General features: G+C 38.3%; 1 protein-coding gene across 1 annotated transcript; it reads left to right on the plus strand.

Annotated features, from left to right (window-relative positions):
• Positions 1-12,329: 12,329 nt before the first annotated feature.
• LOC306839156 (BET1 homolog) lies at positions 12,330-14,507 on the plus strand. Its single transcript, XM_079367683.1, has 4 exons — positions 12,330-12,477; positions 12,611-12,717; positions 12,925-12,981; positions 13,752-14,507. Exons 1-4 carry the CDS (start codon positions 12,459-12,461, stop codon positions 13,905-13,907), a joined length of 339 nt encoding a protein of 112 aa, XP_079223809.1. The 5' UTR covers positions 12,330-12,458; the 3' UTR covers positions 13,908-14,507.
• Positions 14,508-14,551: the final 44 nt, after the last annotated feature.

The following is a 14,551-nucleotide window of genomic DNA, read 5'->3' on the forward strand; positions in this document are numbered from 1 at the left end:
ACGTTAAAATATTCTGATTTATCTGGTTTGACATGTGCTGTCTTGAATCACAATGACACAAGCAGTAAATTTTTTCCTCTTAGTTTCAATTTGTTTTGTTTTGTTGTAGTGCTCTGATGACTTATTCTTTTAGCCAGGCAAAGGTTGTTCGAAAATGTAATTTGCATGATGTTGTCTGAGGAATCAGCAGTGTAAGGTGAAGAGCTCACCTTACACAAAGTAGGATGTGTCTCTCTAAATATAGTCCTCTCATACGTGTGTCTCTGTGTACTTCTTAGCACAAATATCTATCAGCAAAGACGCATCAGAGAAGGTCGTGCCTAACCTGTTCCTGACATCAGTATGTTGATGTATGATCTTCCCTGCACTGACACAGCAGGAACAAACAGGTTGTACCCATCACTCATAATGCCAATCAACCTTAATATACATATACTCAACAAAAATATAAACGCAACACTTTTGTTTTTGCTCCCATTTGTCATGAGATGGACTCAAAGATCTAAAATTCATTCCAGATACACAATATTACCATTTCTCTCAAACATTGTTCATAAATCTGTCTAAATGTGTGATAGTGAGCACTTTTGCTTTGCTGAGACAATCCATCCCACCTCACAGGTGTGCCACATCAAGATGCTCATCAGACACCATGATTAGTGCATAGGTGTACCTTAGACTGTCCACAATAAAAGGCCACCCTGAAATGTGCAGTTTTTGCTTTATTGAGGGTCTGGGGACTCAGAACCAGTCAGTATCTGGTGTGACCACCATTTGCCTCATGCAGTGCAACACATCTTCTTCGCATAGAGTTTATCAGATTGTCAATTGTGGCCTGTGGAATGTTGGTCCACTCCTCTTCAATGGCTGTGCGAAGTTGCTGGATATTAGTGGGAACTGGTACGCGCTGTCGTATACGCCGGTCAAGCACATCCCAAACATGCTCAATGGGTGACATGTCCGGTGAGTATGCTGGCCATGCAAGAACTGGGACATTTTCAGCTTCCAAGAATTGTGTACAGATCCTTGCAACATGGGGCCGTGCATTATCTTGCTGAAACATGAGGTGATGTTCATGGATGTATGGCACAACAATGGGCCTCAGGATCTCATCACGGTATCTCTGTGCATTCAAAATGCCATCAATAAAATGCACCTGTGTTCTTCGTCCATAACAGATGCCTGCCCATACCATAACCCCACCACCACCATGGGCCACTCGATCCACAACATTGACATCAGCAAAGCGCTCACCCACACGACGCCACACACGCTGTCTGCCATCTGCCCTGAACAATGTAAACCGAGATTCATCCGTGAAGAGAACACCTCTCCAACGTGCCAGACGCCATCGAATGTGAGCATTTGCCCACTCAAGTCTGTTACGGCGACGATCTGGAGTCAGGTTAAGACCCCGATGAGGACGACGAGCATGCAGTTGAGCTTCCCTGAGACGGTTTCTGACAGTTTGTGCAGAAATTCTTTGGTTATGCAAACCAATTGTTTCAGCAGCTGTCTGAGTAGCTGGTCTCAGACGATCTTGGAGGTGAACCTGCTGGATGTGGAGGTCCTGGGCTGGTGTGGTTACACGTGGTCTGCGGTTGTGAGGCCGGTTGGATGTACTGCCATATTCTCTGAAACGCCTTTGGAGACGGCTTATGGTGGAGAAATGAACATTCAATGCCCGAGCAACAGATCTGGTTGACATTCCTGCTGTCAGCATGCCAATTGCACGCTCCCTCAATGCTTGCGCCATCTGTGGCATTTTGCTGTGAGACAAAACTGCACATTTCAGAGTGGCCTTTTATTGTGGACAGTCTAAGGTACACCTATGCACTAATCATGGTGTCTGATGAGCATCTTGATGTGGCACACCTGTGAGGTGGGATGGATTGTCTCAGCAAAGCAAAAGTGCTCACTATCACACATTTAGACAGATTTATGAACAATGTTTGAGAGAAATGGTAATATTGTGTATCTGGAATGAATTTTAGATCTTTGAGTCCATCTCATGACAAATGGGAGCAAAAACAAAAGTGTTGCGTTTATATTTTTGTTGAGTGTATATCTAATTATATGCCTGTCCATTAAAGGTGAATGTTCTTTAGAGCACGGTCAGTCAAGGATCACTCTCTTACAGATATACCAGGGATATAGTCATTTTCAGCTTTAAATTAGGTGTCACTAATGTTCTTCTTTCAGTCTTGTTACAGACATACACTGTATGAAAGTCATTACGTCTCTGCACTTTCATATTGATTATAAGATGGGGTTGTTTCGGCAAACACAACCGTGGGATTGTGACCTTGTCTAGGGCTGTCAGGCGTCTGCTGCCCATGGCATAATTGTTTGTGACTGCCAACTAAGGTAAGGGAGACAGACCTTACTTGATGCAGTCTTCTCTCGGCATAATCACTGTTCATAATGCATCACCTTCTGAACCAGCTCAATCTCCTCGGTTCCAACATAACACATTATTCTCCATCAGATGACAGTTCAATACTATACAGTCAACACACAACAATAACTCCCACAAAGCTTTTCACAGTCCCAAACATTTGTTTTCCTTCACACCTGCCTGCCTCAGCTTATCAAGACGTTGCTTCCCAAGCCATTGGCCGTACAACCAGGAAGTTAACTCTGTCCCCCTTACCCATGCCATACAACCTATCAGGGACAGTGTTGCTGTGACAGCGTACTGTTGACGTCCCAGTCTGTGAATAAACATTGCATTTTGGCATTGGGAATCTTTACATACACATTCAGTCAGACATGCACCCACACACTTGTGCTTATTGTTTCTGTTGTTTGTGGTGGAGGGGATTACTGTCTTTCACTGTAAAGCACTTTGGCTGGCTACTTGCTGTTATAAAAATGTGCTATACAAATAAAGTTGACATTGACATTGACATTGACATTGACATTGACACACAGGCTTTGCTGAAACCTCTGTAACACCTCTGTTACTACCCCCGAGGACAGTACAGAGAGGGGGCCACTTTGTCCTCCCATTCAGCCTCTGGGACATTCAAATTGAAGGCGAAACGTAACAGGGGCATAAATGTTGCGGCTTGCAGCCTGACTGTTCGTGGTGTAAAAATAAATTTGCAAAAATAGCTAAGTTATCAATAATAACTATGAACACAACGCTTTATATTAAAAATAAAAAAAGACTTCTTTGTGATCTACATTGCAGTGTATAATAATTCTGTGATTATAATACACTTCCATCAGTGGTTAAAAGGTTAAATCTGCCTGTGCTAAATTGCCTCCAGCTTTAAATTTCCATTTTTTAAGGTGTGGACATTTAAGAGATAGGCTACATGGTTTCTCTTTTTTCTAAAAAAATGCAGCTGCACTAATACCTGCGCTGGCTTCTATAATCAGATTACAGTTCATGTTCTGAAATGGTTTTTCACGAGGCAGAAAGTGGGTCAGGGAAGAAAGAAGTCAGCAAAGGATATATCCGCTCCTCCCACACATAATAGCAGATGTCTTCCAAGGGTGATGTTGTGAACCCAAAGACACTAACTGAAAACAACAACTGCACCCTGCTATGAATTACAGTCTCAGGCTCCAGTGTGTGAAAATGAGGGCTTCGTTTAATAGAAGAAAAGCTTTAAAACTGTTAGCCGTAGCAATTAAAGAGTCTTTTATCCTTTAACAATTTATCCTTTCTTTTTCTGCAAGATTTTGTTGTTACCCCTTACTGTATTTTGATGCATTACAGTTTGGTTGTGCAGTAATCTTCCTTACAGTTGATGAGAAAAATTGTGTTAATAATGATCATGCATTTGAATATTGTCTTGATAGACACTTGCTGTGTGTTTCCCAGTGCTAAATATCTAAAGAAGCCTCATTATGATCACCATATGGTTCCTTCATGGTTGCCTATGTCTGCCTCTGAAGTACTTTAGCTAGAATTCATTTTACAAATACAACCTGAGCAATCCTGCTTGGACATTAATACGCAAAATGTACTTAGGCTGGGACATTTTCGGACACAATAAATATTCTACGAGTGAAGCCAAACAGGAGGCTTGACATTACAGCACATCCCTGAGGGGAGATTAGCGTAAAGCATTCATTGCACTACTCAGCAAACTGTGAATTACTTGTCACAGCTTGTCATGCAGAGCTGCGGGGGAATAAGAGGGTGCTGGAATCAGGCCCTGGTGATACTCAATTACAGCAGGACAAAGGCTTACAGTGTGCTGACATATTGTGGGGAGGAGAAGTGCAGCAGACCAAAGCCTCCATGACGGGAGGGACAGCAGTGTAAAAAATTGTGATTCGTTTTTGGTGTATTTGTAAGCCTTTCCAATGGCATTCAAATCAGCATGGGCCTTTTTTTTTTTTTTTGGTGCTTCTTTGCAGAGAGAGAGAGAAAAGTCTCATTTATGACCATTAGAGAGCTGTCAAGTCTGTAGGAGTAGGGAATGATTCTGCGTTGTATCACTCGCCGCCGCAGATAAAAATGACGCCAGCTTGCACATTAATGCTCTTGTCTTAGCTGCACTGAAATGAAAAAGCTAAACATAGCTGCAGAAATGTACACAATATGACTGAAATGTTTTCTCAATATGATCAAAGACAACAAACTCCATCTGATTCTGGCTGCATTAAAAAAGCTTCTTATAGACTTTTGGGGAAAGCTAGTTAGAGAAAACTCATACCATAATACATGCCGATGTATTATCATGACCAACTTCAATTTAATTTTATTAGAGAACTCTCACATTCATAAACCTTTATAAGAACTTCCTTCTAACTGATCGTTTTTTCTCAAATGGCTTCAAAAAGCTATAATGTCCTTTATTGGATTTGTATTTTTTTGTAAACAAGTCCAACGGAGTTATGAAGCTCGCAGGGCAATGCGCTTGTGTGTGGGCAATGAAAAACAATGCATGATCCTGCAGAGGGAAAAACTGCTTTTATTACTGTAGCACAAATTTTAGCTGCGTGGGAAGTCAAGCTCACATACTGTTCTAGCAGAAACAATGTACTCAACTAGTTCTGGTTTAAGCCCTGTAAAGACATGCTGATGCAGAACTTTTAATTAAACAAACTGTGTGCGAGATCATATAAACGGTATGGCTTCTAAATTATTGAAAAATCAAAAACGACACACACATCTGTAAGTAGGTTCTGGATCTAAATAGCTGGTTAGTGGGTCCTGGAAAAGATGCAAAAAGATCCAAACCACAAGGAGCATGTACTATAGAAGCTTCTATCTTTATACTGTAGCTTCCTCTTTGTAGTTTTTAAATCATGTCATGCCCTACAACATGTTTTTATGAAGTCATGAACTTCTATGTTCGAACTAGCCAGCATCCTAATATCACATCAAATGTATTGTTGCTCTGATTGGTTGTACATATACTTATACGTTTGTCTGGCCCTAATGCTAAAGACCCTTGAATATTGAGTAATGTAAAAGTCAAATCAAGTTTATTTATATAGCACAAATGATAAGCACACAATGTGCTTAACTCCAAAGGCTCCAGTATCATGAAATCAAGTGCGCCAAATGGTGTCTTGGAACTTTTAACCAAACTTAAGACCGTTTGTATTTGTTATAAGTTTAATAGAAAAAAGCCCAGGTCAAATATAATCAAGACTAAAAAATGAAAAAAAATGATTTTGCCATATTAGTAGAAAAAGTTAGTTTTGTGTATGTATCAGTCCTTTTTTAAATACGCTTATAACGCAATCCTAATATACCCTTTACAAAGTATTGCAGATAGTTTGTGGGAAGAATTTACTTCCTGCTACCTCAAGTGACCCTTTACCTCTTTACTAAAACAATCAGCTCTTGACTGGATGATGCAACGAGAACCTGACTTTCATCACGAGTGCCATAATGCAAGGTAATTTCTACAAGGTGCACTCACTTGCTCTCTGTTACATCATGCCAGGAAATAAAAAGCCTGTTGTTGGTTTTATTGAATCTTAATGAGTCTATGTTGATAATGGGCCTTAAAATGTATTGAAAAAAGCAACCTTGGTCAAGGAAGTATAGTCAGAGACTGTGCACACTTTCCAAAACAAGTCAGACTTAAAGGACGAATGTGCAGTGTGGTGTCTGAGCCATGTTTACATAATTATTACATGGACAGGACAGCCAGTCGGCTCATCCCCTTGCGTATAAAAAGTTTAAGTGAAGGAGGGACTATAGAAAAGAAAAATAACATACTTAACTCACTGCTTATTTGAATTCACATCAGTGTTTTTAGATCATGGTCATTCCGTATAAATTTACATCCAATGTGAAGCCACAAGCAAACTAAAGAGTGCTACTATTAGCCTGCTAACACAACAATGCAGCTGGAGACAAAGACAATTTTGAAAAGAAAGAAAGACTAATAATGGAGTTGGATGGCTGATACATACTGGTGATTTCTTTCTCTATTTACACGTTGGCAATGTTGGGACTAATGTGACGTTGGCAATTTTCCTATGACATCAAGCTAAGGGTTGGAAGCGCAATTTCTTTGATAATGTTGATGGGTTGATGGAGTTAAGTTATGAAATATTCTTTTCTATTAAACAACTCTTTGAAAAGCTCTATAAGCCTTTAGCCACATGCTAGCTTTCAGGAATTAGCCTGATAGCCACACAAAGATTAAGTGTAGGCCTACTTTGACTTAATAGGAGCCTATATTGTCACATTGAGGGAGTGCTTTTGTGGAGGGTCCCACAAACCTTTTTCCAATATCTGAAAATACATTAATGTTCGAACATCAAACTTGTTATGTCACATTTTTAGCTGCATTGTCAATAATGAATAATTGAATCATAGCAATTGGAACATCCTAAAAGTTTTAAGTATTCAACTCACACATCCTCACTTTTCTGATGATAACACATTTATTGTCTTTTTAGAAGGCATAGAGAGTGTGTGTGCACGTATGTGTGTGTGTGTGTGTGTGTATGTGTGTGTGTGTGTGTGTGTGTGTGTGTCTTTGTGTGCAGGATAAAAGGTAAAGCCAAGGAGTGAGGCAACAATAAGTAAAGGGTCTGATTAAAAAGACAACAACATAATTTGCAGCCAGAGGTCCCTGAAATGACAGTCATTGATTAAAAGTCATCTCTTAGAAAAATCGTACAGTGTTGTTTACATCATCATCCAAATGAAAGCCACTCAAGCCGAACTCCAATTGGAGTGAAAAACGCTAATGTGAATCAATACTATAATTCAAATGTAACTGGTGCTTCATCTCAATGGGTTGAAGCTGAAACTGAGTTTCAGCTTCAACCCATGAATTAAAGCTTAATTTAAACAAGAAAATAGAGACGAGATGTCCAAAATGGGACATAATGATGGGGTATACATGGAGTATAATCCTGCAATGGGATGGGAGTTAAAGGGGGTCATGTGGCTGCTGACACACATATTCAGCCACGAACAAACTGACACACAAATGAGTGAATAATAACATGACTCCAACAGGGTGACAACTTATTTTAGCTTGAGTAATAGTGTTGTTCATTAAGAGAGACAAGGGATCCCCTGGGCTGGAGGGATTCAACTATAGCCACAGAGCTGAAGCGTGAGCCTTTAAATCAATGAGTCTCTTTCCTCCTGCTCTTTTTCCCTTTGTGTCTATGTGTAAGATTGTAATTTGCTTAAATAGTTTGCCACTTGAACGTAATAAGACAAAAACATTTACTGAAGTGTGTATACAAGATGGCGATACATAATACATGTGTACCTTTTTTAAAATCTCAATAAATTGTTTGAAATGGTCAAGTGGGACACTTGAAAAAACACAGACTGTATGTGCACAGTTATGAAGATGAATATGAGCTGCCTATCTCTAAATAAGGAGTCAAAAGAGAGCTCTGTTTTATGACGTGATCCATCTCTCTGTTTTGGGATATTTCATCTTTTTCAGCTTGTTTATTTAGAAAGTTAAGAAGTTTGGCATTAACAAATCTGCACAACATTTTACATTATGTGCTTATTACACAGATTCCTCCATAATTTCCCAGAGGTCTCAAGCCTTACAGATCTTAGGAAGGCAAGTAAATCCTTCTGTTTTCAACATACTGACTAAGGGATTAGGTAAGCGCCTGTCTTATTACAGCCATGTGTTGTATGTGTCCTTATGCACGAAAACATGTCTGCTTTTCCTCTTTTCTGAGTTGTTAAAACATTTCTTGAAGACTTTATCAATCATTTATAAATAGCTACTTTGCCAAGTTTTTTAAACTCTATTCCTTATTCTGAAAAATAACCTCTTTGACTAGTTTATTGTGACAGAGCTTATTATTAATTTTTACTTATGATAAAGAAGCTTTTTTTTAAAAAAAATCATGTTCCTTTATTTTCTTTGCGGTTCACGTTTTGTAGCTAGCCTCACAAGACAAAAGAGCTTGACAGCAAATTAAGGTCAGTATTGTCGACAGCGTGGATATCATGCTGGCCAATGATGTTTAATGTTTGTCTATACTGATTTGATGCTGGATATGCTGCTCATATCAGCCCATGTCAGCATACAAGGTTTTGTACCAGGAAGTTCTGCAAACCTTTTAGCGTTGTGATTCTACAAATGTGTTCCTAAATAAAAAAGAAATATGTATTTAATAATTCCTTCTTAATTTAGTCAGTATAGGCTATATTCAACAGTAGTTTTTCTTTAATTTTCTTTAAATGTTGTATTTCTGTCTTGATTAATCCCTTTTCACGACCACCACACTTTCATCTTATTAGTAGCCTCCTGATGAATGAAAGGATTTGGTCTATTCTAAACCACACAGCCATCTATTCATGGACCAAATTATAATAAAATGTAAAAGGCAGAACATTTCAAGCATGGCTCAGGGGCAGCTACAGCAGAGTTCCTTTCATTGCAATTCAAAGTGATGTAAAGCGTGGGAATAAAAATTCTTTCTCTTGAGACTAATAGTAGGAAGCACAATAGCCAACTTTTGATCTATCCTCTGGCATGTTTTCTCCCTCACTTCTCCTCCATCATCTGACTCATTCACCGCTCCGTTCTCTGGAGAAATCATGCTAATCAGTGTGAGCCAGATTTAGTTAAGCTGCAGCAGTATTCAGTCAGAGGTGCAGTGCAGATAGGTGAGCAGGGCTTATTTTCGGCTAATGATCTTATACCAAATGTTGGCATCCTCTACTATCTTTAAAAAACATTCAGATCCTTCATAGGGAGGAAAATCACCAGTAACTGTTTTTCCTCTACTACATGGCTGCTCTACCAGGTACCTAGGATACACTTGCATCTTGGTATAACACATTTCTCCCTTTTTTTAAGCCTTGGTCCAAAAATAATCGGTTCCAATAGTCTCCAATTTCTGAATGAATATCCATGCAAATTATTAATATCTGTGTTTATTTATTTTTTTCAGAAACACATAATGATGTTACAGATCCTTTTACAGAACATACCACATTTACCATTTGCTACAGTGCTTTTCTGTCACTTCTCAAACAGATAAGAGAGGTGTTGAGTGAATAATTAAGTGGCTGGTGTGTTTATTTTCTCCAATGAAGCCAGTTTTTCCCTTTTTTTTTTTGCAGTCTTATGTCACCGTAAACAAACTGTCTGGCAGGGGTTTTACAACTACAATATGAGGTTGGCATTAATCTTTTAAATCTCTTCATTAAAGAAAATAAGTAAATTTCTTCAAGTTTATCCCTTTTTTCAACTCTGATATTCAGTGTCGCTGAAGATCTTTTGCCAAACTTTGCATCATCTACGTTTGTGATTGCCCTGACTTGAGAAAATAACAGATGGTGTACTGAATACATTTACATTGAAATAATTGTGTATATGTGTGTGTGTATATATATAAAACATCTTAAGTATTTCCTTACAGAGCTGTGTTTTTTATGTGTGTGTGTGTGTGTGTGTGTGTGTGCTAATCATTGCATCAGGGCTGTTCTTGAACCAAAGAGACGCAACGAGGATTAAGAGCGGTCTCTAAACGTCCATACGCTTTCTCCACTTGAAAGACCCATCCGATAAAGCCAATCCTCTAAGATCCACAAAGGCGGAGACGAGGACATTGTTCAATCAATAGCCTCTCTTTTTCTGACACTTATGTCAAGGTCATGCATACAGCAGAGCCTTTGGGTGATACATAAAAAGATGAGCGGTGGGGCATTGAAATGCATTATGGTGGGCTGGAGCCTTAAGTTCTATTTATTTATAAGACATTGGATCAGAATAAATTAACATCAAGAAAGACATTTTAATCTCTTTTATCATATCAGCTGTCACCTGTAATATTGACACAAGGCAAGGTGAGAGATGATGTATGAGGGGATAAGGAATGCTAATCACAGCTAAACTGCTCCAGGATTTTGGAAATAATAAGAAACTCTTTTCTATTCTATAAGAGACTGATAGTTTCTGTAAGCTCCGTTATTAAAACCACAGCGGATATCTGTCAAAATGTTATTGTGGTCACACTTCAAGATGCACAAAGGAAACAAACTATCTTAGTCTCAAAGAAACATCAGAGACATGTTCTCCTCATAATAACATGTTTGTCCCAAAAAAGTGAGATTAATCCATAGATGTTTGTAATAATTAAATTTACTTTCAAAGATGGCGACCAGATGCGATGGAAAATTCTGCCACTGTGCTAATATCTGAAGTATTTCCTTACAGAGCTGTGTTTTTGAGACGTGAAGAAAAGAAAATGCATAATCTTCTTTTGCATCAGATGCTCAACAGTTAGGCCTAATTAGAAGGACAATGTTTACACTCTTACTAACCTGTGGTATTGCACCAGAATTCATTTAATTATGAGAAAGACCAGGAGGTGAATCTGTGTCCGGCGAGACATAAGACTTTAACAGTCACAGGGACTTTTAAAGCAACAAGATGTGTGTTCACACTGAGCTGATTACTTGTGGTAATCGTTCGTTAAACAGACCTAACACGATTTTAAGAACCGATACATTGTTCTGAATAAACAATACTGGGTTTTTTAATGTATCTTTTCTTTCTTCTGTCATGATGCTTTTGATGTCTTGTGTAAAGAACTTTGAATTGCCTTGTTGTTGAAATGTGCTAAATAAATAAACTTGCCTTACCTTACCTGTAAAATGATATCCCATCTGGAAATGACGTAGTAACAACATTTTACAAATAAAATAAAACATGACAGCAAAAGGAATGTATGATTAGACACATGTTTATTTTCATTACGTAGCAAAGATTCAGGTTAACCTCAGATATGAATACTTTAAAATAAATCATGTTTTATATAGTCTACTGCAATGATTCTCAAAGTGGGTTCCCAGGACCCCCAGGAGTCCGCAAACCATAGATGCAGAATAATTTCCAAAAAAGTGTAAAAACTGAACATCGAAGAAGCATGTCAAAAAACTTGGACCTCTTGCATCAATAATATCAGCTATTTTGTAGAATACTCCTGCCCACTTTCGTTTTGTGTCAATAGATCAACTCGGATATGACCTTGACATGTCTGTCAATTCATCACAACAACAAAAAAAATCGCAGAGCTAACATTTTCTCAAAAATTATAAAATCACTTTGAAAGTATAAATATAGCCTAATTATATAGTTGCATCTATAGCTACATAGTACATGCCTACATTGTATTAAAATAATGCTGATCAATGGAACAATATTGAGGGGTCCTCAGAAAAATGTGTCACTTAAAAGGGGTCCATGTAAAAAGTCTGAGAACCCCTGGTGTATTGTAAAAACAAAAAATAAATCAGAGGTTCATGGTGTTGTCTGCATTTCACAAAGACACCTCCTTCTTAGACAAGGAAGAAATGCACAAGGACATTTATAAAGAAAAGCACAAAGAAATGATAGCGAAATAAGGAGTTTTCTATCATCAGGGAGAAAAACACAGAGGGACAAAAATACAAAAAAGTCAATCCATATACATTTGAACAATATGCACACAGTAAATAAACCTTTAAATGGAAAAAAAAAGAATAGTTGGAGTGAATTGGAAATGAAATAAGAATGTAAGAATACAAATAAATACAATTCATTTATCTTGAGTAGCTAAGTTCATGTGAAAATTGTCCAGAATGCAAAAGAGCAGTAAAACATGAGCTGTTTATCTAAAAAAGTGTGTGGTTGTCATTCATGCATTTTAAAATAGATTCTGGCAAACCTTCCAAAGACACACAACACAAACGTGATACAGCAAAACATTACTTCTATTATTTAATATGGTTTAAAAACTAAAATGATATTCCCTCTTTAATTAGGTTATTTGAAACAGCACACACTGGTCTTTGCCTGTAGTTATCTGTGGATGACGTCAGAAAAGGTTTGTCCTCATCGGCTACGGTATGATGTTGTGCGTTTGCTGACGTTCCCAAACTTGCCCCAGTTAAACGTTAACAGATAACTGTAATATCTTTCGAATTTCGCATTGGCTGTCATTCTTTCACGTTATTTCCGCCAGCTGGCTGTTTTTACGTCCAGTCGTTGAAGATGAGGCGCGCCGGTTTGGGTAAGTGACAGACCTGCGTCTTGTACACAGGTCCACTACAGGCCCATATGTTAGGTTAGTTTCGGGCTTTCGCATAATTACGGATATTATAACGACCTAACCTTGTTTTCATCATCACGTACTTCTCTTAAAGGTGAAGGAGGCTCTGGAAATTATGTAGCGAGTGGATACAGTGTGCACGAAGAGGAAAATGAACACTTACAGGAGGCACTGAGGTCTAAAGTCACAGCTTTAAAAAGTGTAAGCACCTTTTTAAACTCTTCTCTTTCTACTGTGAAAGACTTATTTGGAAAATGCTTCACTCTAAAGCTGCTTTCATGTCTGCTTTCATGACACCCTTGTTCGTCTTGATATTGTTGGTATCTACTTTTCAGTCATGTTAATGAGATGTCCTAAATGAAGGTGAACCTAAATACTGACATCATGTTTTTAAATTTGATCTCACAGCTGGCTATCGACATTGGGACAGAATTGACATACCACAATAAAATGCTGATCGACATGGTGAGTTTCACTTTCTGTAACAGCTCAGTGCACACTGACACACTGTGTATGTGTATGATAAGACTAAGACAAGATAAGACTTAAAATGACTAAACAGCACACATGACCTCCTGCCTCTAAAGTCTTATTAAGTTGATATCATAGACTGTAACATGATACGGTTGATGCTCTGACTTTTTAACTTTTTCATGAAACAAACACAAATTCAAACCAATGTCTCTAAATAACAGAAGAAAGTTAAAAAAAAAAAAAAAAAAAGTAATGTACTATATCTGTAGTGTAATTTTAAATATTCGAGTCGGCCTAGTTGCTGGAGAGGTGTCCTCAGTATTGTCTTGAACCTGGTGCCTCAGCAGCTCTGGTGCTCTCCCTATGACGCAGCCCCACGCTTCAGAAGTTCAAGAAAGTTTTAATAAAAACTTTAGTAATCCCAATGGGTAAATTCTGGTCTTTAATAAAGTAAATACAATATACAGACAGCTCCTCTCATGGGCTTTAAAGAAAACGTAATGTAACGCATCATTATGAGTGTAGTATTCACCATATTTTCTAGTTTGGTAACTTGTAAGTGTGTAAATGTTGCAGCTGGTTGAGAGCAAACTTTTTCTTGTGCTGATGAAGTAATAAATATAACTTCAACTCTGTATTTAAATAAGGCTTTGTCCAGACTCCCCCACTGTGCACTGGAAGAGCATTCCTAAGATATTAGTGACGCAGTACGTTTGTGTTCGTGGCTGGACTTTACACTGTGAATCTCTTTCTCACACAAGGACTCGGACATGGACTCGACAAGCGGACTGATTGGTGCCACTATCGGCAGAGTGAAGCAGCTGTCCAGAGGCAGTCAGACCAAACTGGTGTGCTACATGCTGCTCTTCAGCTTTTTTGTCTTCTTTGTCCTGTACTCGTTCATCAAGCTGAGGTGATATGAGGAACCTGTACGACTCCACATGGTCCTGTCAAGTCTGCGCCACAGATGCATTTCAAACGAGGCCAACACAATAATAATAATAGTAGTAGTAGTGTGGTTTGCCTTTCAGGCAACCACCCTAATGATGGAAGGCTTGGCAGTGTCTCAGCTTTGCAGATGCCCTGGTCTCTCAAAGATTCCTAAAACAACACCCAAATAAATTAGTAAAAGGAATCACTATTTATTTATTTTTAAGACCTAAAAAGTACATAAAGGTCTGAGGTGATAATTCACTCTGCAAAGTAGAATCTGGTTTATGCACATCTGAAGGACACAGCCAGAATATGTATGTTCTTGATCTCAGCCCGATTTTTAAATCTAGTGAGAAGATGAGACACTAACATCAACAAGCAGCAGCGGGAGAAGATAGAACTGTGTCCTTAACCTCAGTCATGTGGGCACGATGTAATGTACTTGCTTTAGGGGTTAATAACATGACTTGTCACCCATACAAAAATGACAGGATGAGCAGTGTTCTTCATTGATGTCAGTGTTTTGTTGTAAAAAAAAAAAAAAAAATGTTTTTTAATGTAAATAAACTAATCTATGCTCTAAATTGACATTGTTAAGAGTCTGTTTCTTGTAGAGAACATCTTTATA

This window comes from Symphodus melops (assembly GCF_947650265.1).
Source record: "Symphodus melops genome assembly, chromosome: 18".
NCBI lineage: Eukaryota > Metazoa > Chordata > Actinopteri > Labriformes > Labridae > Symphodus > Symphodus melops.

Bases quoted from the DNA above. Each gene is read 5' to 3' on its own strand.
- LOC306839156 (XM_079367683.1), top strand. The intron at 12,718-12,924 runs GTAAGCACCTTT...TTGATCTCACAG, and splicing joins AAGTCACAGCTTTAAAAAGT to CTGGCTATCGACATTGGGAC. The intron at 12,982-13,751 runs GTGAGTTTCACT...TTCTCACACAAG, and splicing joins ATAAAATGCTGATCGACATG to GACTCGGACATGGACTCGAC.